The following is a 22,763-nucleotide window of genomic DNA, read 5'->3' on the forward strand; positions in this document are numbered from 1 at the left end:
TTTTTTTCTTCGCTCCGATAAATTAGAGAGACCGAGGGAGAAAACTAGGTTAGACTCGTCGGTCGAGATAAACCATGAATTGAACGCGGATAATCATTTGTACGATTCTTCCCTGATGAAGCATCCCCCGGTGCTCGATGAGAAACGGATTCAATCCGTCACTCGGTACGTACTCGAACGTGTTTTCACGAAGTTCTGCCGTCTCGGTGGATCGAAGAATCCTTTTTCATCCCGACGCGGCTTAATCACGAAAGCCCTGTGTAGTGTCTCTAATTTACATCTGCCGTATCTTTGTCCCGTTTAAAAAAGCTTGGCCGCCGGAAGACGAATTGCACGGCTCTGTAATTATTCGAAGGAAAAGAAACGGTGGACTGGCGGATGCCAGAGAGCAGCGAGGATAGAGAACGGGCTGATATTTTTTCCAAGAGACGAATGTAGAAGAGGGGCTGATGCCAGAGGGGGTGGACGAGGAGACCGACGACCGAACGAGACGGAGAAGCTGCTCGGAATGGTTTATCGCGTGTGCAGATAATGGGAGAGACGATGCAGGTACTGATTGTCTGGCAGCTTATTAATAGAATTGTTTTTAATATCGTCGCAATAGATGTTACAGGTTTTGTACTCCAATTTAACTCTTTTTTGCGAATTCACCTCGCGAGCGACATGAAAAAGAGAAGCAACGCACTTTACCATTTTTACCACCATACTCTCCAACGATGAACCTCGAATTGAAGAAGTTTTTTTCTTTTCGACGTTTTAAAATTCCCCGTTGAAAAATTAAACTCTCTGCGAGAAATAATTCGGCTAATCCTTTCGACCTGTGAACATTTAGCGGACGTCATTAATTATTCTGTTGCAACTATCGTTCTTATATATTGTCAATTATTATATGAATATATATAAAATTACCCTGCGCGACCATTGTATATAATTTTATATGCACATAAATACTTTTTTTGGTGTTAAATATTTATGTTGTTGTTTGTTTTATTACGTACGTGCAATAAAATGTTTATTTCGGAACAATAGCTTTACATCGGATTTTATTTTTGTTACAACGATTTGAAAAAAAGAAAACAAATTTGCAGAAAAACTTGATTTGTAAGAGAGCTTGATTTGCAAAAAAAAAAGTGAATATAATCTGCAAAAGAGTTAATTTCCTTTTTCAAGAGTTGTCGCAGTTATCTCTATTCGAAGATTTTTAGCACCGTAATTGGCTGCTTAATTTCTCAACTAATTCAATTCGTGATAACTTCAAAGTCCACTCGATGATACGCGGATATGCAAACAAAGAATTAAAGTGCTTTTTCCATATTGGAATGTACGGTGGTTAATTTAAAAGGTTATTATAAAAGGGAATCACGATCCAGAGAAGGAAACATTAAATTGATACTTTAATGATTCCTTTACATCCTCGGTAATGAGTACGAACACACCCGAACTTGTTCCATTGCGGTCCCAGTTGGCAAAATAATTTCACGTTTTACCATGGGTCCAGACTTAACGAGAAGTTACGTGTTATTTGAATGCACACGAGGCGAGGCGGGGTGCGCTGTTTATTCCTGCCTAGGAATGTTCGTTGTACCAATGTTCGCTGTACGAACAGCGAGGGGCAAGTTTTATCCTTGCGGTTTTAAATTGCTGCGCGAGCGACGCAACGGGTCCTTCTATTAATCGTGCCCGAAAAAAAATATTCCGCGAACTGTGGACGTTGGCCGGTTGTTGCACGATTTCTCGTACACCTGCGACTCTCTCCCGATTCATGTTTCACGGAATTAACCGGTGCAGCTCGTTTTAATCGATTTACCTCGATATTTGCCTATCAATTATTTATAACAGCGAAGTATGCCTCTTTTTTTTTCCCTTTCTTTTTCTTTCTTTTTTTTTTTTTTTTTTTTTTANTTTTTTTATTCCGTTACATCGATCCCGTGAATTGAGCGTCATTCGATTTTCATTTCAACCGTGTTTTTTTTTTTTCTTCCCCACGTTTGAAAAATTCACCGAGGCCTCAAAGCGACCGTAGAAACGGGAAATGTATGGCTGGCAGCTTACGTTTACATACGCTTTTACATACGCCGGCGTTGCCTATTATTTAAAAGTACTGACTGGCATACGGGTATCTCTCCGAGAAGTAGTTATCGTCGTTTCAGGTGCTTCCGCGCTCGCGCATTACGATATATCTCTCGTAATTATCGCGAGCCACGCGGCTACACGTGTATCGTACGCCAGCTATTAGGACAACCTTTTAAATTGTATTAATTTCAAACGAGACGACATCGGACGTCGGCTGAACTTGCGCTCGCTATAATTAAAGCGCGACGTCGGACCGGTGTGTGAATACATATATGTATATGTATACATATGTATCGATGCAGGCCTGCGAGAGCGTAGGTGCAAGTCGCGAGAGCGCGCAAATATTTTGAAGCAGCAGCTGTTGCTCGAGTGCCGCTCATTAAGCCAGGAGGCTGCCTGGAATTTGGCATCGTTTAAGAAACACCGGCGGAATTTCTCTGTTATCGCATTACGCGGCCGCGATTACCATTATTCACGGGACCGTAAGCCTACCGAAAGCCGAAACCGGCTGCCGAATGTTTGCGCCGCATTAATTGCCGAAGATGGGTCAAGCACCGGACGAATTTACAATCGCTCTAATTGCATCGATCGGTGGGAAATGACGGCCGGCTCTGACGACCAGTGCTCTGACGTTCCATTCTTTCGATGGGAAACGCTTCGACAGACGCGTAGAACCGAGAACGACGAAAGGTTCTCGATCTTCCAACCGTCAATCGGACTGCACTCGATCGGAGGATTATTTAGAACACGGTTTTCGAAGAACTTTGTAGTTAATATCAGAAATTGATCGAGAACTCTTTCTGTCACTCTGACGAACGATCGAAAAATTATTCTTGTTTCTTTTGACATTGTATCGACAGAACAACGGAAAATTAAGAATTGGATTCAGATCTTTCAGCGATCAATAGGATTGCACTCGATTGAAAGGTTATTTAGAACCCAGTTTTTGAAGAATTTTGTAGTTAATATCGGAAATTGATTGAGATCTCTTTCTATCATTGTGACAGCGGTCGATAGAACGATAAAAAGTAAATATTATAAATACCGGGTTGGTCAAAAAGTAATTGCCTTTTTTTCTTAATAGATAAACATGAAATATAATTTATTCTAAATTGCAAATTCATTGCATAATCTAACAGCTCATTGTTCAAGCTCGTTTTAGAAGAAAGATTTCGAAATCACACGATTACGTTGACAATTGTTCGCTTGGCGAAACTCGTAAAATTCGCCTTTCATTTGCAAACACAAGAAAGTAATCACTTCTTGGCCAATCTAATAGTTCACGCGTTCAACGATTTTCGACATCGATTTACAGACTGTATACATATATACAGGGTGTTTCGTAACTTGCGGGACCCATTTCGGGAGCTGATTGTACGCCTAAAAATAATGAAAAAGAAGTCATATAAATATATGTTCTATCTGTCTTCGTTTATGAGATATAATGAATTTTCTGTTTTAATTACTTCTACAAAAAATGATCGAAATGACCAACTTGCATTTGAAGACAAGCCTACACGAGTTTTGTCATTGATCTAGTTACTCTCTCTATCATTCCTGGTGTTTCTCGAATTTGTCGAAAGCCTTGCTCTATTCTATTTCGTAGTACTTCAGCATTTTCAATTGATGTTGCGTGTACAATAGATTTTAAATGTCGCCACAAATGAAAATCTAATGGATTCAAATCCGGAGAACGAGCAGGCCATNGCAAATAGGATCTCCACGACCAATCCATTTATTTGCAAAGTGTTGATTTAAAAATTACCTAGCCATTCGGCTAAAATGCGGCGGAGCTCCATTATGCATAAACCGCATACGAATAATCTAATATCGACTGGAACTTCCTCTAATATTTCGTGTAAACGCATGCTCAAGAAATCAACGTACTTTGTGCCTGTTAGTTCCCCATCAAGAAAAAAAAGTCCAATTAAAAATTTATTAATTATTCCATACGTTTAAACTAAACTGGTGTTGATGTCTTGAATGCACAATAACATGTGGGTTTTCTTCATCCCAATTATGATTATTATGAAAATTGAATATACCATCCCTGGTAAAACTAGCTATTCATTATATCTCATAAACGAAGACAGATAGGACATATATTTATATGACATTTTTCATTATTTTCAGGCGTACAATCAGCTCCCACAAGTTACGAAACACCCTGTATATATATATATATATGTATGTATAGCTCGAAAAAATATCGGAAATTTCCATGTATTAATCCTATACGATTCTGTTCACTGCTTCTCGAAAGATTCTTGCCGTGCCAGTGAAATTCGAGCAATTTGTCATGTCGAGTGTCCACCGATGTATGCGTGTGTATGTATGCTCGATCGAATGATGATCGCTTGCACGGTGACGTTGCACGGTACGATTTGCGGGGCAATCTACCGAAATGCCGACACGCGGTGATTAGCGCGCGAATACCACGATATGATCATTAAGTTGGAAGCCGTTTGCAGCCGGGATGATGGTCGGTCCTTTCACTGTCACCAGAGTTCACCGTCGAGATCGGTCCGAAAGTTCGACACGACGTTTCGTGTTCCACGATTCGTCCGATTTAATCGCGTTTCTTTCGCGTGCTCAAAGAATCGAACGTTGAATAGGCGCCGCGACGCGCCACGGAGTGCATGCAGTACCTCAGCGCCGAACATCGTGTAATCAGGACGATCCAATTCAGTTCGAATTCAATCAGGCCGGCGGTGCTGCGTTTTATTTCGCAATCGCCCCGCGAGTCAAGGCTGAATTAACCGTGTCAGCAATTTATATTTCGCTGCTCGACCCGCGCTCGTCGTCGGCCGCCATTAGCGATCGCGAGAAACGCCGCTGAAAGAGCGATTTACGGTAGCTCGATTAAAAGCGTCAGATAGCGTCACTCACCTCGGTCGAACTCCTTTTCGTTTTTTTTTTTTTTTTCCTCTTTACCTCCCCGCTGTCGGGGCATTAGCGGATCTATTTAATCGATCAGGCCGCCTCGACGAAGGGTGCCGCTTGAATTCCTTATCGGCGCGTGATGATTTTTATCGGAGAATAGGGCGGAGTGGATATCCTGAATGAGAAACGCAACTGCCACCGGATAAAGTCGGAGATGAAAAGGTGAATTTCTTTTTTTCTTTTTTTTTTTCTCTTTCCTTCTTTCTCTCATTTCTTTTTTTTTTTCTTTTTTATTTATTCTTTCGGAGAAAGAAAGGCAGAGAGACACGTGACACGGCGTTCACGCTGCAGCGTAAATTTCCTAACAATTGTTAATTTCTCCTCCTTTGTGTCGCGGTCGTAAACACGTCCTTTGACAGAGCCGACGTTGCGAAAACGTTGCGAAATTTTTCTTTGCGAGGCGCGCGCGCGCGCGCGCCTCGCTGCACCGCGCGGACGGATTAACGGTAAAAGGGATGCGCTAAACGACATTTAGCTTTTCCTCTTCGCGCTTCGTGTTACGTCATATTCATATACGCGTCTCGCTGCCACGGTTATTGCGTTTCAGGTTATTAGACTTCCTTCTAGCCGGGAAGCCGCGATCACCGACGCTTTCGTTTTTTCTTTTCCCCAGCGTCGAACACACACGCACACGCACGCACACACACACACACACACACACACACACATATATATATATATATCGAACGAGCGGTCTGATGCGTGATTTATGGCATACTCTTAGGGTAAGATCGTTCCCGACACGGCCAATAAATTGCGTCCGTGTTTTCGCGCATTCGCCGTATCTATAAATTGCTCGTGTTTCGCCGATTTTTACCTCGGCTGTTCGCTATCTATTTCCGTCGTTAATACGATTTTTCCGCCCTCGAGCCGAGCGGCGGGCTCCCTCTTCTCTTTCTCTCTCTCTGCTCCCCCCTCGTGCTCCTTCACCACTGGTTTATTTCCCGCTGTTTTATTTCCTGTCACGGCACGCCCTGATGCTCCCTATCCTCCCCCGTCCAAATATTTTTAATGGCGTTTCCACCTACGGGACTGGAAGCCCGTGGGGAGGGGAAGAGCTGGTTCTCGAGTGGTTCTCGCTTTTTCAATATACCGAAAAATATATCTCCACGGGGGAGCGAAGCCGAGAACAATGAGGCGAGGACGGGTTCCGACGGGGAGAGATCGACGCTTGAAGTCGTCGTTCCTCCGCCAGACATTATCGATAATACCGTAAATTTACGTTCGTTTAATCGGACGCGAGCGAGGGGAAAACGAGAGGCAAACGGAGCGTGGCGGAAAATGAAAAACCAGTTAGGAGAGATTGAAAGATCGATCCAAGGTGAATTTCAAAGTCTCCCTATCGGATCTTTTGGCAAAATCCATTTATCCTCCTCCGAGTTCGGTATCTCGTCGGATCTCTCTCGCTCTCCTGATAAAACTTCCTCGCGGCAGCTGTCTGTTAAACATTTATATCTGAAACGCGATTAGAATGGCGAGCGGCAAGTTTCGCGTGTCTCGCGCATTGTGTCGCGGGAGAAACAGGGAAATGAAGTTGGCGGACAGTTGTGCGACTGGATAAAATTTATTTCTCGAAAGAACCGCCGATACCACGGCGGCGAAACAGGCGAAACGGCGGGGAGGAGCGGTGGGAGGTTCAGCGATGTCGCAGAATTGGGAAACGCGACACGCTCCAACCTCAAGCTTCACACACGGTTTCACACACACACAGAGACACAGAGTTTCGTAACAAGCAAAAATTTCTGAATCTTCCTCGCGCCCTTGATCGCTTTATCGGCCATAAATCAAACCTGCCGGCAGAAGTTCACGGCGGACTCGTTAAACGAAGCGTGAAACGAACGACACGTGTAATATATTGCACGCCGACGCGATGTCCTCACTGATGGTGGCGAACGACTCGCGAATTATATTGTTGGAGGTAGCTGTGAAGAACGTGAGTAATTACAGATACGCAGTGTATCGTTGCGACTATTTACGCGATTATATACGTAACGTAGGTGCGTAGGTTAGTTAATCGATTGTCAACTTTGTCTTTGAGAAAAGTAACAATAATAATAATAATAATAGACACATTTATTTACGGCTAATATTTAGATTTAACTATTGTTGCTCAACGCAGCCTCGTTTCTCTTGGTTGAAACGCGTCTGTCTGCCACTTTTTTCCCCAAGTATCCGAGAAAGCTCAAGGATCGTCATTTTTTTCTTTTTTACATTCGTGGGAGAGATCGTTCCACGGCGAAGATTTCCTAAATGCACGTAAACGCGTTTGCTCGGCTTTTCGGTATATAAAGCGACCCGGCATCGTATAATCTTCGTGAAACTTTTAAACTTGATACACTCGGTGCCGGTCACGTAATGGCGGGTGTACGGGCCAGTGGTCACGTAAGAGCGCGAGGATACGTTATGTAGTATTAAAAAGTATCATCTCACTGTTTCCTCTCGTTTCCTTTTAAAATCTGTATTTTTAGAGGGACGGCCAAGAGGCACGGCTTTGCCTCGCCACTCGCAAAAAGAAAGAAAAAAAAAGATACGCCGCAAAACCATTCTCGCGAATAAATATTTCCAAAATCCACGATGCGATACGTATTTACCGCGAGAACGACGTATGTGTATATATACAAAAAAAAAAAAAAAAAAAATCACTTGACAAAATCAATCCACTTGACCTACATTCTCGATCCTACGGTACGGCATCCCAGCTAAATTTTCGAATATGTCGAAACCATCGAGCAGCTGTACATGCCATGGACCGACGTGTTCGACGTCGCGCTCATGAAGAAGACCGTCATAATGTTTCGAATGCTGGACGACGAATGGACAACGTTGTCGCCGAACCGACGGGACTATCGTTCTTATCGGGGATCCAACTACGAGAACGAGCAGTTCCACGGTGGCAGATCGGTGCTGTTCTCCGTGCCGGAAGCCGTCCTCCGCGAGAGAATGTCCGGTGTGGATCTGCAGCTGTACGTGTACAAAGGGGTGTCCAAGTATTTCGAGATGGAGCCACGGCGAAACTTCGGGTTCACTCTCGTCAGAGTGGACGATCTGTTTAACGGCGTTATCAAGGACCTCGGCGAACGGCGGCAGCTCGAGGGTTATTTTTCTGCCGGCCTGCAGCGCGAACCTATATCAAGGTGAATGCATTTAAACACGCGGAGCTGGCGTTTATGCAAATTCGCCGGCGAAACGGATTACCCGGACACGGCAAATGTTACGCCCGGGGTCACGGGCGGCTAACGTAATTTAAAAAACCGCTGTACCAAGTACTATCCAGTCGGCTCGAACCACTCTCTTGTTCGTTTGTATCGGAAACCGTCCGAGGCTTGTCTGACCCGTATCGGACGAAATCTCTTCTCTCCGCTTGAAAAAGAAAGAGAGAAGAGAGATAATCTCTCTCGTCTCTGTTTAGGCCTTATTAATCTCGTTACACCGTTCGGATTTAGCTGGGAAACATTTCACTCGCTAAGATAAACCGTAACACTCGCAAGAGTTAAACGAGAGATTTCAGTTGAAATTTTCTACGCTAGGATCTCTTCTCGAGTGATAATGCACGACTTGGCGAGACACGAATTGAGAGAGATACCCAATGTTTCGTCGTTTTCGGAGAACGGAGAAACAGTTTGTTGATGCGGTTCAGACAGGTGCTTGACGGATGCTTTTATGCTCGACTGAATTAAAAAAAAAAAGAACACATCTTGTTAATCGTCCAGGTCGACGCGCGGCACGTTCGCTCTGCTCGACGAAGATTTGCAGAAGACCGACGCCACCATAGAGCTCTACGTACGTATCAGTTATTTGGGCAACTGTATCATAACCGAGATACACTCGCCAGTCGGCATCGAGAAGGCGTTCTACGCACGCGAGGAAACCGACGATCGTTACCAGTATCAATTCCGGCAGCTGACCACCATAGATCTCGAGTCCTTCTGTTGGGGTAGCACGACCATCATCCCGCCGCTTCATCCCGACAAGTTGATCTGTCGATGCAAAGCTCTCGAGAGAGAGACAGTGACGACAGTCGAGACGCAGACGAGAAAGTGTAAAAAACGCAAGCGCGACGATTTCCACAGCAGATTGGCTCGCGTACAGGAGTTATTGGCTCTGATGAAAGAGGCGAGGAAGAATCGTCCGGACATCGTGCCGTTCGGAGAGACGAAGAAAGTTTGTCCACCGTCGCCGCCGCTGACGTTGCCGTGTGTCTGCCCCACGGTCTGTCTACCTGTCTGCGTTTACACTATGCCCTCTGTTTGTCCCTATCAAGCGACAACCGTTTGCTGTCCACCGTGAACGAACGCCGTCCGCCAACCAGCCGTCCGCCGTACAGAGAATTTGCATTTGAACGTCGATCAACGGGAATCGTTCCGGAGGCGGTTACGCCGCGAGGCCAAGTTTCGCTCCAAGTTCCACCATCGTGATCCCAGCCAGATTCTTCTCCCGAGGTAATCGCGAAGGCTGCTGCCCCCCCCCCCCTCTCCATACCCCTCCACCCCATCGTGTTTTACGATCCATTCGTTCCACGCGCGATTGGACGATTTCCCAAATTGCCGCTACGAAAAATTTTATAGGCGAGACGAGGTTTGTACCAGCGCAGTCGAGAGATCGTCGCTTCCTCGGCCCGCTCGAATTACTTATTCCGTTCACAGGGGCCGAATAGACGGCGGATAGACGGCGGGGACAGGGGACGAAAAAAGAATCCTCTCTGCACGCGTACGTTGTTCCTTCCTTTGTGTATCATCGATTTCCGCGCAACGTAGAATAATCCGGTGCCAAAAAAGAGAGAGAGAGAGAGAGAGAGAGAAAAGGGGGGAGGGGAGGGGAGGGGAGGGAACGACGTTGTAAATTGCAAAGCGAACCAAACTGTCTTCCGAGGAATTTCGTGCGCGCGGGAACGTACAGTTTTTCACAGTGTCCGGGGAGGGGGGAGGGGGGATGAGAGGGGGAGTAACCCGATATCCACTTCACGCCCCGGATATTTCGATATTCCATGCAATTGAAAGCCGAAGAGTTTTGCATTTTGATTACAGGCACTCCGCCGCGCACTCTTCCCTCCCACTCGTTCACCCTACCCGCTCCCACCCGCTCATACTCGCAGAGAAGATCGCTGCGTGCACGTACGTGTTATACACGGGCACGCGCACACGTGCATGCGACTACGCTGGGATTTCGATTTGCAGGCAAGGGAGTATTTTATCATCGTGGTGGCATTATGCAAAGATTCGGATCTGGTGAGAGAGAGAGAGAAAGAGAGAGCGACGGGAGGAAATCTTCGATCGTGAGGCACGCGGAATCGAGGAATCGAGGATTCGTGAAAATAGAGTGAACGCTTCCTTTCATCGGGTTCGTAAATTTTTGCCCGGGAAACCGCACGTTGGGAAAATTCCCGAGGAGGCTACTGAATAACGCGGCAAGTTCCCTTTCAACGTTTTCGAATACGTTCGATGTACGTGGATAACCACTGTACGTTGTTGTTTGCCTCGTCGAAATTTCCACGGTGACGCTTGTCAAACGTTAAATCGAAATACGTGATTGCTGTCTGAGAGAAATAAACGTGGTGGACGTTTACCACTGGCTGACGAGTAATTACAAGAAGTGTTTTAATGTTCTCGTAGCGAAAGTTCGCGGGACTAACGGCGACGAAGCCGCGTGTACATCTTTGAGCGTTAACAACCGTTTGGAAGACCAAAAAACGCTAAACGCTCGTCGAATGGCAATTGCATAATGGACGATCGCGTTTCGCAAAAATCGCCGGAGACACCTCGATTTGATTTTTCTTCGCCTCGTAATCGCGTGCAGCGATGCGCGTGATTCCGTATATAAAGAATTCCTCAGGATTTCCCAAGTTCCTCGATAAAGAATCCGTCACGTTTTTACGCCGGGGCGAGTCTTAGCTCACCGAACACAATATTTGCCGTCACGTTTCAACGCAAACGTACGTACCGCTTCCGGATTCCACGTGCACACACGAGGCTCGTGCAACTTCGTTGAAACGGATAAAATCCTCAAACATGTATTACCGAGTTAACCATCCATATAAGCAAACATCCCTTGTTTAGACATTACCGCTGTCTAACGTAAGGTTGTAAAACTGTAAGAGCTTGTCAATTCGCCAACGTTTACTAATTATCGTGGAAGAGGTATCAGAGAGTGGAAACCAGAAGCGAAGACTTGCAAGTAATGAAACGCTAGAAATACTCGCATAACGTAGCATCTTGCAAAACGTAGAATTTTCTAGTGCAAAGAATGCGCACTGCGTAGCAAGTCACGATGAAATTGATCTCAGAATATGATAAAACCGCACGAAAAAAAAGAAAAAAAAAAGCGGCCGGCGAGTGAAAGCCGCGCGTCTCGCGCTTCGTGGATATCTAATACGCTAATAACAATAAGATTAAAATAAATTAACGATAAAGTAAAAGCGGCCGACATTTTATACGTGTTTCACCGGATGATAATCACGCTAATGAAATCGAATGTAACGCGTCTTACGATCTAGGGCACTGTTCTCCTCTGTTCACCTCAGAGGATTTTCAACTCGAAAGCATCGCGACGCGATTTCTAACTCAAGGTTAAGTGTGCCGAAGAATTACGATATCGAAGAGAGCTCGCGCTAGAGAATAAAATCCACGAACGAGGAGTATTCGGAATCGTGAAATATCGAATTTTATGGCAGCCGGATTTGATCTACGTCTACCGTGACGATCCCGAATCAGTGACTGAGTGATCATAAATTACTCAACGAGGAGCCGATGTGTTTTCTAATTGCATAAAATTGCAAAGGAAAGAAGAAAAAAACGTAAGTTTACAAAACATAAGTATTAACATAATTGAAAGTTAGATAAAACAAGAAGATCGAAAGATAGCGGTAGTACTCCTTTCGTTTTGTGAAAGTTTTGAAAATGTAAAGCTAAATGTAGCGGCATAATGGTACTCGTGTGTGTGTGTGTGTGTGTGTGTGTGTGTGTGTGTGTGTGTGTGTGTGTGTGTGTGTGTGTTGGTGGTATCGATACCGTGGCGGAACAAACGCTCGAAATGAAAAGGAGGGAAGGGATTCGCTGAAAGTGTTGTACATTCGGTGCTCACCGAATCATGCTCCGCGTGATACGTTACTCTTGAATTCTCTCCGAAGAGTGGATTCTACCCGGATTTTCGAATTTGCTCGATTTTCCCGTACATTCACCTTCAATTTATCGCGAGGTGAAGGCAGATGCAAGGTGGATCGATCTGGAAAACTGGTAAGTCCAATAGAATCCGATTCTCGAGAGAATTTAACGGTATTAGGTCGATTATCGCGAAACGTTTCCAACGTCAAAACACGATTCGAAGCGACTGTGCTCCTTCGAAGAAAAAAGAAAGAAAGGAAAAACGTAGCGAGTTGCATCTGTACGATTATAAATACTTCTGCAAAATTCGAACTCGATCGAGTTGGTGGGGAAGTTTCTAAAGCTTCGAATTGAAAATGTTTGCCCGTTAAAAATTTGAAGACGATGGAATCCCCGCGGAAGCAACAAAACGCGGCTGCAAGATTAACACACTTCCTGCGGCTCCGTGTCTCCTTGAATTTGACTCTGACAATCTCGGCGAAATCTCGCTCGATCATAGTCATAGGAAATGCAGACAGCTTCTTCCAGCGGCGCGACGGCCACGCCGACGTTTAGATAAATAGCGGGGCAATCCGAAAAGAGGGGCGCGCGTACGAGGGCAATAGTTCGGCGAGGATAAGCGAGATGCGAAATGGTTTCGCCATAACAGGAAAAGTACGAAGCGTCGGTACGTGTGTTTGGTGTAGACGTTCGCGTCTAGACGCGAGCCACTGTACCGTGTGTGTATGTATGTATGTATGTATGTACGCGATACATAACCCCCTGCGCGCGGCAGGATGTGGAAGACGCGGGAGAACGAGATTACAGGAGATCGAGGAGGAGAAAGGAGTAGGAGCTGAAATGGTCAGAGTGACTCGTTTTCCTCCCTGTTTTCCAGACGAGGCCCACCACCATCACCACCACCAACACCACCACCAACACCACCACCACCACCGTCATCGCCATCACCACTGTGCGTTTTAGAAACTATGGGTTATCAGGTATAGTTGGCACTTGCCCCCTCTCCGAGGAACACGTTGATAGTTGCACCGGGGCATCTAACAATGAACGAACACGTCAGGAGATTAGGGGGCACTTTATAAACGGCTGGCTACCAAGGGAATCGCTGTGAAACGTTATCGACAAGTTCGATGACACGCGTCTCGCCGTTAGTGCTGCTGGTGCTGTGGTGTTTAACTGGCTTTCTAAGTGGCTGGTAGTCGGCCGACACGGCGGGTGAGTAAAGAGAGAGAATACCCGGCGTATACCGGGTAGCTTGACGGTCCTCGATGTTACCCTGGTTACTCCCGGTGTTCGCGGTGACATCGGCGCAGACAAGATGTATCGATTACTGATACTTGAGCACACCGGTGTGTGTACGACGAGTCGGACCGGCTACCGTCCGTCGTGTTCAACCGACGGCAGACGAGACTGACGAGACTTTTCCGATGAGACGTTTCGCAAAGATTACCCCAGCCAGAATAACGTCGGCTAGTCGATTTTCCGGCGCTGGTAGTAATTAGCCTGCGCTACGATTGACGCGCAGTTGGAGTGGCAGGCAAGGCAAGAAGGGAAAAAAAGAAGCTACGAAGTATCGAGAATGCTCGTTTCTAGAGTCGACGCGGCGTGAACTAATTACAACAGGGACGTAGGGACGCACGTTACGTACTACACAGCTACGTGGCACGTACAATTCGGACGTAAATGCACGTGCGATGGATTAACGCGAAATTAATTATTTTTACGGGGACTACTTTCGAGAGGACGAATTGCATCGGTGTGCGACGTCGCGTCGTTACGCGTGTAATCGTTACGTTGAAATCTCCACCCCCTCCCTCTCCCCCGTGACGGTGTAAGGAGTGGCGTCGAAAACAGGGTAAACGTCTCTGGCAATTATCGATAATCGATAGATGATGTACCTAACGATTACGATGTATCTAACGAATAACACGTGCGCGTAACCTGATAACTCGAAACAGCTAATACAGTGGTTTCGACCGAGTATTTGATAAGCTGGTGTAGTACAGCTATTATCATTTGATAAATGACGTGGTATTAAAGGATTAGCCAGCCGCCAGTTCAATCGTTGACGACCGCTAATGAATAAACATCAAGTAAATTAGATACTCGGCGTATCTACGAGGCACAAAGATGTATTCAATCATTGGACGCTGCTTTTACCGGACGCAGCGCGATAATTGCGGGCCGAAACGAGGACCAATGGCCACGAGTTCGAGTAAACGAAGTAGGTTGAAACGCTTGGGGATAGAAAACGATTCGTCTCGCTTTGAAAGCGTTATAATTCGGTTAATCGGAAGGTGACAGTATGATCCTGTTTTATAGATAGAGATAGTTTGGTATTCCAGGTAGTTAGGTTAGACGAGCCTGTATTCCGACAAACCAGTTAGAATCCTAATTTGCTCATCAAAGTCGGAACGCGACACTGAAGCAATATGTATACGCTCGTACGTACCTCGATCGGCTGTGTAACGATCGTATAGAATTGCTGACGGTTGTGCAAGCAATTCCTAATGAGACATTTAATCCTAAATTCGTATTCTCTTTGCTCTGTTTTTGCAATCAGCGCGGCTCTGCGAGATTATGTAATTTACACGCGCAATACGCGTGTGTTTGAACACACACACAAAATGTTTTTCGCCGAGTTGGAATAGTTCGGGTTATTAAACACAGTGCATTAACGGACCTTCCGTACCTTTGAGAATACTTCAAACGTTAGATTTATGGGGAATCGGTTATTAATTTACTAGATACGCGCGAGCATATTGTGGATGTTTGTCAAACAATTCGAAGCACCCGGGGAATTTTCGGGGCGTTTCGAGACGTTCGGCAATCTACGAGACGATGTTGCGAAGCTCGTATCCTCGGCTTGGAACAAGCCACAGCGAACATTTTCCATGACGCTGGGGAACTTTGAAAGATTATAACTCGAACGGAAGCGTTCGCGAACGCGGGAGTTTATACGACGTTGTTTCGTTACAACCGGAACACGCCGCTGACGGAAGCGATGAAAGTTCATTTCGACGCAAGATGAAAGTTTTTTTCTCCAGTAGATTTAACCTCGATTAATTACCACCGAACTGTGTCTACGCCGGAAACTTTAGAAATCGATGAAATTCAATCAATTTCATTAATGGATTCGATAGTTCTCCATTGTAACTTTCCTCCCCCGTTGTGTGTGTACGTACACCAACGCCAGCAGAAATTTTCTAGGAAATGAAATTTTCACCGCGCGCTATGTTTTTATTTTTGTTCGTGCGCGCGCACGTGCACAGGACGCGCGTTACCCTTTTATTCGGAGAATCCATTTCCTGCCGGGCGACAAATATTCCCGTTACAATAGAACGCAATATCCTGCACAAATTTCTCCGGCATTATCGCGCTTTTGCTTTTGCCAATCTTTCATCCGCTTTAAACTTAGTCATCTCTCTCCGTATATTTTAATGGTTTTACTCTCCCTCCCTCTTGCCGCTTGTCGAAACTGCGGCGTGTTAACGCGAAATAAATCCACGGGAAATATCGGCAAAACCGTCCGAGGTGAAACCTATCCGAGGCTACGAATTTCCGCGTAAAAAGATTGATACGGGTAGAAAAATTGAAAGTGTCTTTTACTTAACGCGCGCTCTGTCGAAAATTAATGGCCCGTGACGTTTGCCCAAGCGTTCAATCCCGCTCTGTCGGTAGATTTGACGGTGTGACTAATTAAGCGCCGCGTTCCATTGTACCTCGATCGAATATAATCGCAAGGATATCTCCCACTTGTCCGCGATTGGCAAACATCTTCTTGGAATTGCTGCGAGAAAGTGACTGAAATTACTCGCAAAGAAACGAGCGAGGAAATGACTCTGAAATTGCGATACGATCGATATAAAAATATATATAACAGCTGAGACACAGTTGGTACAATTTTTTCTTTTTTTCTCTTCGTTTCCAAGAAAACGCAACATCAACCAATGTAATTTGTCGAGTGAAAATTGTAACACGCGCAAGCGAAGACGACAGATCGGACACCGGCGTTAAACGTTGATATTAATTTGTAGCTTTTCCTCGTTATCGAATCTTCCGAACCGTAGAAACCTCGCGAAACCTCGCGGGACATTAACGAACGTTACAAACCGGAAACATTTCCGCCGCATCTGTTCCTTCGATTTGTGTTTTTCGCCAACCAACGTCCCGCACAAGTTTCGCCCGCGCATTTCTCAAACCACAATTTCCGCCGTGTTATTCCCATTACGGTTATGCTAGTTACACGAATCGCAAACGCATCGTTAACAGATGAAGATAATTACAAAGCGTTACCCGTGGCGTTGTTGCATAGTGTTATCCGTCGGCTTTGGGCAATCGAGCATGGATTTAATATTGTCACGGCGGTGGTTCCGCCGCAGGTTCCATGCCAAGTGAAGCCGCTCGCGGAGAATGCAAAAACTTGCCCGGGAGATTTCGACAGTACGATTACGTCAGGATGCTTTCGGTTAGATGAACTTTCGAAATGGTTTTGTTCGCGAGCCGTTGATCGAATCACGGCGAATGTACCAGAGTTTAACGCTCGTCTCCAGGCGAGACTGACTGTGAAAACGTCCCCCCCGGTTTTGGTTTTTAGCAAGACTGGTCCGTCAAAAGTTGAACTCCTATATTCGAACGAGTTTTTCCATGCATTTTTTAATCGCAAGTATTAACGATTAATTCGTCTCTGTCAAATTCTGATTCTGACGATTACAGATCATCTTTGTTTGGATATATTTGAAACTTCGTTCTCAGATTTCAGGTTCTATAAAAATTTAATTAAATCTAAAGCGAATTTCTATTTTTAAACATGCTTCTATTATAATACCTATTGCCATATTTTTAAACACGTTCCTTATTATAATTATTAATAATTAATTCGTCCTTGTGATCTTTCGTTTCTACGATTACGGACGATCCTCGTTTAAACATAAAACTTCAGATTTCAGGTTTCAGGTTTTATGAAAATTCTATTAAATCTTTCCAAAGTGAACTCCCATTTCTAAATATGTTTTTTTTTTTTTTTTAAACGTGCGTCCCTATTACAATTACTAATAATTAATCCGTCTTCATCAATTGTTGACTCTACGATTACAGACGATTAGATTATCTTCGTTTAGCTATATTTGGAACTTCGTTTCTCCAGTGAAAATTCCATTAAATCTTTTTCGTAAACTGGCAAGAAACCGACACGTACAAGAATACCTCTATCGGCATTCAATCCTCCCCGAATAGAGGCGTTTCAAACAGCGATGTTCTACTTCCCCGTCGATTTCAAATCTGTTTGCAAGCTTTCGCATTAACTCTGAAAATTCGATCGGGATTTATCAGTGGGTGACACCGCCGTTTCGTTGCGTCGCGAACGGACGATAATTTTCAACGACCGGCGGGCACGCTCGTGTCAGTTTCGACGATACTGTCTCGTTCGACGGTCCATCATTCGTGGCCGGTGACGCTGTAGGTGCGCGACCACGGATCGACGCGCGGATTTTTATGATCTGGCATAGAAAACGGGAAGGAAATTGCCGTCGTGTCGAAAGACGAGGTTTTACGAGCGAAAGCACGACAGGCTCGTCGTGGTTTGATGCCTGCTATGCGCGCTGTACCGTAAATCACTGCTCGTCGAATTTCGAAAGACGGGAACAGAATGTTACACGTGTATCTGCTTAATGGCTAAAGTTATTAGCAAGTCGAATGTACGATTTTTGTTGTACGTCGGTTTTTTGTTTATCAATTACGTTGATTTATTGAGAAAGATGTACTTTAGGACTAGATCAATCTTATTTTTCTATTTCGCGATGCAGGATCGGTCAATACACACTTGGAAAGTAAATATTTTCAACTTGAGATTGGACGAATATTAGACGACTAAGATGTAGAAACGTCAACGTACATTGCGGGTTTTCTAAAACTATAACATATAAAAGTCAATGATACGTGCAATATTTTCAGTTTTCGAAAAAAATAAAAAATCTTCTCTGTCATTTTGTAAATTAAATCCCGTAAGAAGCACGAGAAGTGTCAATTGACTCGCGACTCGGGATTTCTTCTGAAATTCTTTTATTTTTCTCACGTCGTTATTATAGCTTTCACTCCAGGCATCTGTCCACGTATTATACTGTTACATTATTACATCTCACATATCTGCCTTCGTTATAATTATATTTATATTATAAAAAAAAAAAGGAAAGTCCGAGCTGTTAGCTCAGATATACAAGTAGGGATAGTCGAGTGCAAAGAGATAAAAATGACGAATAATTCCGGAAGCAATTGCATTTACAGATTAAAATGATTAAAAACCTTGCATGTACATATAATGTAACTCGTAGAATCGTGATTCGTTTGAGGACAAATTGCTACTGACGTGCACAACAATACCGAAAGCTTTCCATACGCCGTTGAATATCTTGTCTGCCCGGAAGTCGCAGATGTCCGACATGCAACTTTATGCATCGATCAGGTGCAGCGGGCACCGAGTCGCGTGTGTGCCGTCGGTGTTATTGAATTATTAATATAAAGCCATCTGCTCGGACGCATTTCGGCCACGTTCCAACAACCGAACGGGACAGTTCATAAAATTCCCATTCCCGAGCGGTGATTTCATTCTAAAGCGATAATCGAAAGCGATAAAGGATCGTCAGGATCCTCCGGATGCCCTCCGGTCCTCTGTGTTTTCTAATTTCTCCCTGGGATAACTCGCGCGGCACGAAACCCGGCGTTTTAGAATGCATTAAACTTTTGATTAAATCTGGCTGCCGGAACGCGGGATTCGTATGACGCGGCTAAATGCACGTTCCTTCTTTCACCGCGGGACGGAACTACCGATTCATTTGCATGATTCTTTTTTAAATAGATGGAATTTTCCGATTGAAGTTGGCTCTTTTCGTTTGTACCCACTTTCCGGGACACTCTACCGCCCGGAACGAAGGATTTTGTTGAACGCGAGAGATCGATGGGTGAACTTGGGGTGAAAATTGTCACCAACGTGTCCAAATGTTTCTGACACGATTATAGTAGGAGAAAGATAAATAAAAGGTTTTCAAAAAAAGGTCTGGTCGCGCGGGTAAACACCGTACGCGAAATAATTTGCGTCGCGTTGTCGGATTGTTGAAAATCTACTCGCAAGTACAGCGATAAGCGGTGAATTTGTTTGCTGTCTGAAAATGCTTGGCTTCTGTCTCGCGCGAGTGCGGTAATAAAGAGTGCCAGAGATTAACGGATACTCCTCTTGGAATGTACACAACGAATAACGACAACCCGTTTATACGTACACACATACGTATAATTCACCAACGAGCTTGTACGAGGTCTTTCCACGCAATTTGCCGCGAATCGATTCCGCCTACTTACAACGTTCGTTTCGGGGTAGAGGGGCAGAGGTGGCAAAACGGTGCAAATTGCGTAGACAGGCAGAGCTGACTGTAGGACGCCGTTATTTATTACTTTATCGCGTTTACGCAGCGATCGGGTCCGATTGTTTAGCAAATACCTTGACAATTGCCGCGAATGAAAAGTGGTTCCGACGGAAGTGAATTTGCATCGGCTGACTTTGTCCCTCTTAATCTCTTTTAATGGCGGCGCTCGAACGATCGTTCAATTAAATTCCCACGTAAATTCAACGCGCTTATTACCCCCTTCGATATCTGAATCGTGATTCATTCCGCTGGCTGGCACGAAATGCGAGTTTCTACGAAACCTATAAATCCGTCCGAGCGGCGTCAGCTCGCGCGATTCGCCCCAGACCTTGCACTTTCTTTCGCCGCTTTCGAGCGCACGGGTAACGCGTCACTCGTAAAACGCGTGGCTGACTTTCTTCCATTCGATAAATTATACGCATCGAATAGGTTGCGCGCGTGTATACGTTACATGATAGCGCGTATTTCGATGCTTCGTGCGCAAAAGCGCGATCAGACGATACAACGAGGCGGATGCAATTACCGCTCTTTTATATCGTACGTGTAATTGATAGTCATATCGCCGGCCTAACGGTCGGCTTGATCATGTTAATTAGTTAATGTAGCTATAGTAAGGTAATTAGAGCGGCGGGGTAATGCATTTAACGAAATTTTACGCGGACGGACGGTCGTAAAATTTGATCGAAGCCCCGAGGATCATTCCTGTCGACGTTTTAACAGGTGGATCGATCCATTTTCAAATTAGAGGCGAAAAAGAAAAAAAAAAAAAACCGGGAAAAACGTCGCTGCTGAAGAATGTACACCACCACGGTAACACAGTACGAGGAGAAGAAGGAAGCGGATCGGACGTTGGAGAAGGACGTGGAGCCACTTCCAGTGCCGAGAGAACGAACACCGGCTAGTCAGCCGATAATATGGCGAAATGTGATTGGTATCATTGTGCTTCATTTCCTCGCCGTTTACGGTTTCGTGAGCGGTTATCGAGATGCCAAGTTCTGGACGTGGATTTGGAGTGAGTATACATCGTGGTTCAGGGAACTCGCTCTCTCTTTCTCTCTCTCTCTCTCTCTCTCTCTCTCTTTCTCTCTCTTTCCTACTTTCCCGAATTTCCTCCGTCTCGCTGCCACTGCTTTATTCTTAGCCGTTCGGAATTTCAGTCAAACCGTTTATTGACGTATCAAATATTTGAGCTAGCTGGAAAATCGATTTTTATCCTGTTTTCCCTCCCGACGTCGTCCTTTCTTTCCAATCTGGCTGGCTCGAGATTTAACCCTTCGCCGGTCTTCGACACGCGATTTTCCTTCGGGAAACACTTTTTACCTTTACTCTTCGGAGAGTCAGAGTCTCTTTAGTCAGAGTGAAATTAACTAAAAGATAAGACAATCGACGCACGTGTTACTCCTTGCGCTGGCAATTGGCTCGCGGACCATAACGAGTGACCGAACCGTGTACAATAATTCGTCGCTTTCTTCTTCTTTCGAACTCGACAGGTGTGATATCACCGGATAGAAATGATTAAGAAGTAACAAACTTATCATTTGTTTTGCCTGGGTTACATTTAAATATACTTAAAACTGAGAAAATGTTGCAAAAAGAGATTAATTCCCCGGCTAAAGATCTCCTCTCTCCGAATAGCGCAAAGAAACGAGATCGATTGTAGTGTTAACGAGTTTAGCGAGAAATTTCTCGCGATGTATACTGTTCTGCTCCCATTCCAAGACATTGCGTACGGCCTGACGACTGGTTTCGGAGTAACGGCGGGAGCTCATCGGCTTTGGGCGCATAAGAGTTACTCCGCCAAGATCCCTCTGCGAATCTTTCTGGCTTGCTTGTACTGCATGGCTGGCCAGGTAGGTTAATCTCATCGGACTTTCTAGCGTTGTCACGCTTTCGGGAATTGTACGACAGATACGATTCAATTTCTTCGATTCAGACTCGTTTTTACAATTGGATACGAGACCACCGGACGCACCACAAATACACGGAGACACCCGCGGACCCGCACGACGCTACACGCGGATTCTTCTTCTCTCACATCGGCTGGCTGATGGTCAAAAGGCACCCGGCCGTAAAGGAGTACGGCAGTAAAGTCGACATGAGCGACATCGTCGCGGATCCTGTGCTGAGATTTTTCGACAGGTACGGATATTCAGCCTCAAAGCATTCGACTAATTTCTCTATTCTGTTCGTACAGTTGTACGGAGCAGAGCGCGCTGGCCGATCCTCGTGTTTACAGCGGCAATTCAAACGTACATCAGCCTTGTTCCAATGGACTCACGAGGGACTCACGGTTCCTTTCGCGAGTTTATGATTAGCCGGCGCGGAATTCCTTAGGAATTTTGATAAAGCCGCGCTGCGTCAAAGCCGAAATGCTGCGACGCGCAAACGGTCGCTGATGAAAGACGACGACGAATGTGAATGCGCGCTCGCCGGAGGCCGACTCGCGAGAGTCTCCAAGATCTCTGGTTCCAACGTTGAATGGCGTTTCTGTCGCGGCTGGCTTGCCAGCCAAAGCGCGAAACGCGGCCCGTTTGTGCATTTTGCTGTCTCGTTGCAGGTATTACGAGGTCATTATGGTCTCGCTCTGCTTTGTGCTGCCGATATTGCTGCCGATGCTGGTGTGGAACGAAACGTTGTTCATAAGCGTTCATGCGGCGTTCATTCGCTACGTCTGGTCGTTACACGCCACTTTCGTCGTGAACAGTTTCGCCCACATGTGGGGAAATCGACCGTATAACAGGCAAGTTTCAACGCGGGGCTCGCATGCCGGGTCGCTACCCCGTCGATCACGGGGGAGGGGGAGAGGCTGGGTGGGTGGTTGGGAGGGGCCAAGTTAATTAAAACTTGCGAAACGACGGCCGAAGCCGTTTTTCAAGCGCGATTTAACCCCGTTTTCCACTCGACTGCAGGAGGGTCAAGCCGACGGAGAACCCCACCGTGTCTTTCTTCGCACTGGGTGAAGGTTGGCACAATTACCATCATTCTTTCCCGTGGGATTACAAGGCTGCGGAACTGGGCGCGTACGGCCTGAACGCGACCACCGCGTTCATAGAGCTGATGGCGCTCGTAGGCCTGGCGTACAATTTAAAAACGCCGAGCAAAGAGCTGGTCGATCGAACGACCATGAAGAAGGGCGACGGGACGAACAGCCTTTGGGGAAATCACAGACACTGAGAAGACATCCGCCGAGAAGAGTTTCTTTTTTCCTTTTTCTTCTTCTTTTTTTTTTTTTTTT

General features: G+C 45.5%; 3 protein-coding genes across 6 annotated transcripts in view; 2 read left to right on the forward strand and 1 right to left on the reverse strand.

Annotated features, from left to right (window-relative positions):
* LOC122527310 (follistatin-related protein 5-like) overlaps positions 1 to 22,763 on the reverse strand; it is a 52,863-nt gene that overhangs the window by 22,943 nt on the left and 7,157 nt on the right. The gene's annotated exons all lie outside the window — the stretch shown is intronic.
* On the forward strand, positions 6,839 to 9,303 carry LOC122527311. The gene is made up of 3 exons (XM_043651371.1): positions 6,839 to 6,949; positions 7,750 to 8,150; positions 8,727 to 9,303. Exons 1-3 carry the CDS (start codon positions 6,887 to 6,889, stop codon positions 9,301 to 9,303), a joined length of 1,041 nt encoding a protein of 346 aa, XP_043507306.1. The 5' UTR covers positions 6,839 to 6,886.
* Positions 13,239 to 22,763, forward strand: part of LOC122527312 (acyl-CoA Delta-9 desaturase-like) — a 10,265-nt gene continuing 740 nt past the window's right edge. Inside the window, exons 1-6 of one of the 2 annotated variants that reach the window (XM_043651373.1) lie at positions 13,239 to 13,328; positions 20,249 to 20,540; positions 21,248 to 21,378; positions 21,462 to 21,667; positions 22,086 to 22,268; positions 22,438 to 22,763. The exon at positions 22,438 to 22,763 is cut by the window's right edge and continues 740 nt beyond it. In XM_043651373.1, coding sequence (XP_043507308.1) covers positions 20,324 to 20,540; positions 21,248 to 21,378; positions 21,462 to 21,667; positions 22,086 to 22,268; positions 22,438 to 22,702 — 1,002 coding nt within the window. In that variant the 5' untranslated portion in view covers positions 13,239 to 13,328; positions 20,249 to 20,323 and the 3' untranslated portion in view covers positions 22,703 to 22,763. Of the gene's footprint in view, positions 13,329 to 19,991; positions 20,161 to 20,248; positions 20,541 to 21,247; positions 21,379 to 21,461; positions 21,668 to 22,085; positions 22,269 to 22,437 lie in introns of those variants that run through there. The other variant, XM_043651372.1, reaches the window with a different exon arrangement.

This window comes from Frieseomelitta varia, unplaced genomic scaffold (genome assembly GCF_011392965.1).
Source record: "Frieseomelitta varia isolate USP_RPSP 00005682 unplaced genomic scaffold, Fvar_1.2 scaffold_215, whole genome shotgun sequence".
In the NCBI taxonomy this organism is placed as follows: Eukaryota; Metazoa; Arthropoda; class Insecta; order Hymenoptera; family Apidae; genus Frieseomelitta; species Frieseomelitta varia.

What these genes read in the sequence shown, in the direction of transcription:
- LOC122527311 (XM_043651371.1), top strand. Translation starts at nt 6,887, where the DNA reads ATGTCCTCACTGATGGTGGCGAACGACTCGCGAATTATATTGTTGGAG. An exon ending in TGGAGGTAGCTGTGAAGAAC is followed by an intron (nt 6,950 to 7,749) that starts GTGAGTAATTAC and finishes ACCATCGAGCAG; the next exon opens with CTGTACATGCCATGGACCGA. An exon ending in CAGCGCGAACCTATATCAAG is followed by an intron (nt 8,151 to 8,726) that starts GTGAATGCATTT and finishes TTAATCGTCCAG; the next exon opens with GTCGACGCGCGGCACGTTCG.